The sequence below is a fragment of the Rhodnius prolixus genome, unplaced genomic scaffold, assembly GCF_049639745.1.
Source record: "Rhodnius prolixus isolate KJV_2025 unplaced genomic scaffold, Rpr scaffold_9, whole genome shotgun sequence".
NCBI lineage: Eukaryota > Metazoa > Arthropoda > Insecta > Hemiptera > Reduviidae > Rhodnius > Rhodnius prolixus.
The window spans coordinates 10,672,106-10,675,955 of NW_027411604.1; the positions used below are offsets into that span (position 1 = coordinate 10,672,106).

General features: G+C 31.9%; 1 protein-coding gene across 2 annotated transcripts; it reads right to left on the bottom strand.

The window, feature by feature from the left end:
* Positions 1-1,492: 1,492 nt before the first annotated feature.
* Positions 1,493-3,644, bottom strand: LOC141454221 (dual specificity protein phosphatase 23-like). Of its 2 annotated transcripts, XM_074128225.1 has the most exons (3): positions 3,205-3,643; positions 2,005-2,211; positions 1,493-1,842 (listed from the first exon to the last, which is right to left on the bottom strand). In XM_074128225.1, exons 1-3 carry the CDS (start codon positions 3,487-3,489, stop codon positions 1,786-1,788), a joined length of 549 nt encoding a protein of 182 aa, XP_073984326.1. In that variant the 5' UTR covers positions 3,490-3,643; the 3' UTR covers positions 1,493-1,785. The 2 variants fall into 2 exon arrangements, with proteins under 2 accessions (XP_073984326.1, XP_073984325.1); XM_074128224.1 differs by having other exon boundaries at positions 1,493-2,211; positions 3,205-3,644.
* Positions 3,645-3,850: the final 206 nt, after the last annotated feature.

Sequence of the window (3,850 nt, forward strand, 5' to 3'; positions counted from 1 at the left end):
GAAGCTCCTAGGAAGAGAAAATCTAAGGGCCAGCAGCTGGATTTGAACCCGTGTATTATTATTATTATTATCATTAATATTGTTTTAAGAAAACTAAAAATAATTAAATAGATCTTGTTTTATAATTAGAGCCGAAGTATTCTAAATAATGCTTAAAACTGGCACTTTTTAAAAGTTAAGCTAGATTTTCTAAATTTGTTAACACAACTAAATTTCCGGTTACCTAAGAGCCAAATTCTCACAGTAAAATGCCGTCATAAAAAAATGCACTTTTTGTAATCCACATATTTCAATAGTAAGGTGCAGAAAGTGTTTATCGTCAAAATTTTGAAGTAAAAAGCGAAATGTTGAAAAACGCCCTACTTTGCCTTAATTGTATTGTATTTCTTATAGTAAAATTTTGACAGAACATAGACAATTAGTTTGACAATTAACAGTATTATATTTCAATAAAATAAAGCAACTTATAATTTCCACCTTCTACCATTTATGAAATCCGAATCGACACACAACTATTAATTTCACGTAATTATTCTCTTTCCATTGATAGGTGCTCCGACTAAAGTTCCAAATTTATCAAAAGGATATCCTGTAGGAGATGGGAACTTGCAACGTCGGGTATCACAGATTTATCAACAGGAACAACACTAACACTTTGAAGCCTATCACTTGCACAAATACATACAAAGCTTGCAGAGATAGTTGATACGCAGCTATTTGGATGTAGTAAACCCAAATGCAATACCTAGTAGCTAATCACAATACTATCCACTAATTCAAAAGACTATTCAAATACCCACATTACTCATTAAAACATTGAGAGAACCATAATAGACTTCTAGGTCGCAGTGGAGTTCACTTTAATATCACTTCCTTCAAATTTACTAAGAAAATCAAAGAAGAACGCAGGGTCTTAAGGCTTTTTGATTCGTGGATAGCTTGTAAAGGCCTTAAAATTGTAGGAAATTGAAGTTACTAATTAAAAATTCAATAATTACAAAAGAAATCACCATTCAGAAAGAAGATATAAAAATTCTATAGTGTTAAAAAAAGATATTTTGTGGAGAATAACTGAGATCAGACTAGGGATTCGGTCACGTTCTCGTACCACGATAAGTAAGAGGTTCTAGAGACAGGACAGGGTTATAATCAACAGCAATAGCTGAAGCTTGATGGTTTTTCGGTAAGAATTTGCTGCTAATTATGTAGCTTTATAATCACAAGATGCTGTATGATAATAAAACAATGATTTCCTGAAGGAATTCAATAGAATTAAACTAGTTAGCAGTGGTACAGTTCAGAGAATGAGCAGGAATAATGGAGTAGGTCCTGTATTTTTTTAACCAGGATGATCCTTGAACGGATCACGGCCAAGAAAAGTAGAAATAAGCCGAAAATAGCTGCAATTGGGCAGCAGTAAATGATTAAATTGGGAAGAAAGAATCCTTAACTTTGAGATGGGAAACCTCCAAAAAAGGAACACAATTCCAAATATCTGCTAAATATTTTTATTTTAATTGTATTTACATAATTTTATGTAGAAAATAAATAAACCTGAATTTAGACTTTAAACAAATTAATTAGTTAAACAGAAAAACAAATGAGAAAATTTAAATTATAATTAATGTTGAATTCATTTAAAAATTAAACATTTATTTTGTTTAAATTAACATTTTTATTTGATTAACAAATGCGAGCGTTATCTGGTTAAAATCCTTAATTAGCATTAAGAATCAAAACCATCAGTGAATTTGGTCATTTTATAAAATAATTACAAAATGGCATTTACCAAATTGTTACACAAGGTTTACGTTTCCAAGCAGATTTCATTCTTTTTATTACCTGAAATAATTATAACCTTATAATGGCGTAATGCAATAATAAAAAGTTAATAAATAAATGTATGTTTAAGAAACATTTTTATGTATCAAAATCAAGAAAACGCCTAGGTCTCGGTTTGTAGTCCCAATTCGGCCTTGGAATAGTTCTAATATATAGATCTACCTCATCTTCAGTTTCCGTATCCGTGTGTAAAGAGTCATAGTATTTATATACAGTTTTCTCTTGGCTGAACGTTTCTATTGCTCCGGGTTGTTGGCATCGTACATTTGTGACAGCATACTCTGGCCTTTGGCCGTAGAAATGTACCAAATAGCAGGCGGCCATCACACCGCTACGACCTCTACCAAGTCGACAATGAACTCCAACGGACTATTTTGAAAGTACAAATAATTTATTAATTCGAATATATGTGGAATATTAAAGATCTGACAAATTATTTGGCAAAACTTTAGAGAAGTTCACGATAAGTGAAATTATTTAATATCATTTTTGCTTTTTATTATTTGTTGAAGTAAACTACGAACAGAATTAGTGCAAAAATATAGCATTTTACAATCAAATCTATAATTGATTTTGTAAGTCTTGGAAAAATTTAGATCCAATTTTCTCGAATTAATTTTCATTATATTCACTGGGAAAACAACTGCGTGTTTAGGTTAAGTTATTCGCCATTTTTACCCCCGGGCGCATCGACTGTTGCGGTCATTAGCGCCCCAAATCATTTTCTGTTTCCTTGGCAACTCAAGCTGGGAATTCTCGTACCACCTTCTAGCTTCCTAACACAATACCTTGTCGAGTAAAGTTTCTTTGCTTTTACTTCATCGATCTCCTAATCGAGTGCAGAATATTATTTTATATTTTTATTATTATTATAATTTTAATTCCGGTATTCTTTACGCGACTAAATAGTTTTATTGCAGGGCTATGAACCATCGAAACTATCGACCCATCAACCACAGAACCAAAAGATTGTCGCTATTTTAAACCAGCGTACTGCGAATGAACTTTCCACAGTGCATTTGCGGGGAAACATTTGAAGAAAATTCGACAATTTTTAATTGCTATAATTGGGAAAAAGGAAAAATTCGTGTGAATGATTAAATAGATTAGTATTCCTTTAGTATAGTCCAAACAATGATTTTAGTGGAAATCTTAACTGTACCAAAGTTGATAGTGATGTAACATACGTATCTACGATCTACTAATTATAGTTGAAGCTAACCTGAATATAGGTCAAGTCGTAAGGACAATTAGAATGTGTTGGCAATAATCTATAGGATATAATTTGGCAGATCTTTAGAATTAAACAAATTATATTTATTTAAAATATATAGTAAATTATTAATTATAATAAACACTTACTTCGCCATTAAATATAGCCGTTTGACAGATATTAATAAATGATTTAATTTGATCAATAGATGGTGGCTCAAATTCTAGCACATCTAACGGTGTCCATCGAAAATGATTTGGAAAATATTCAAACGAAGGCTGTTTTTCCGGCGACAGCGATACAAGATGTGTTATACCCTGTTTGACGATATATTTAATATTTGCTTCAGATTTTGGGTAGCCCATGATGGCCAATTCTTTCTTTATTATCCATTTAAAGTTCCACGGAGCTAATACATCATACTCTTCGCTCATCTTTGTGTTGTGGCACTCAATAAACAAATCTATGAAGATTAAACACTGGACCAGGGGATCGTGTTCACAAGCTGATATAAAACTAACGGCCAGGTCTACTCGGACGCTGAACAACTACTTCTGGGAACTACTCCAACAATATGTGACACAACTATAACCGCACTAAAATTAACACTAACACATTCTCGTTCGGTATGATATATATAATACATTGCCAAACTATTGTCTCTCTCCTAAACACGATAGATACACTCAATGAGTATTTAGATACATACTCATTATACTTTTATAACTATTGTTTTTTTATAAATATATCGTTCTTTTTCAATTACACGTCTTGGGCATCAAATAGCGACTTAAA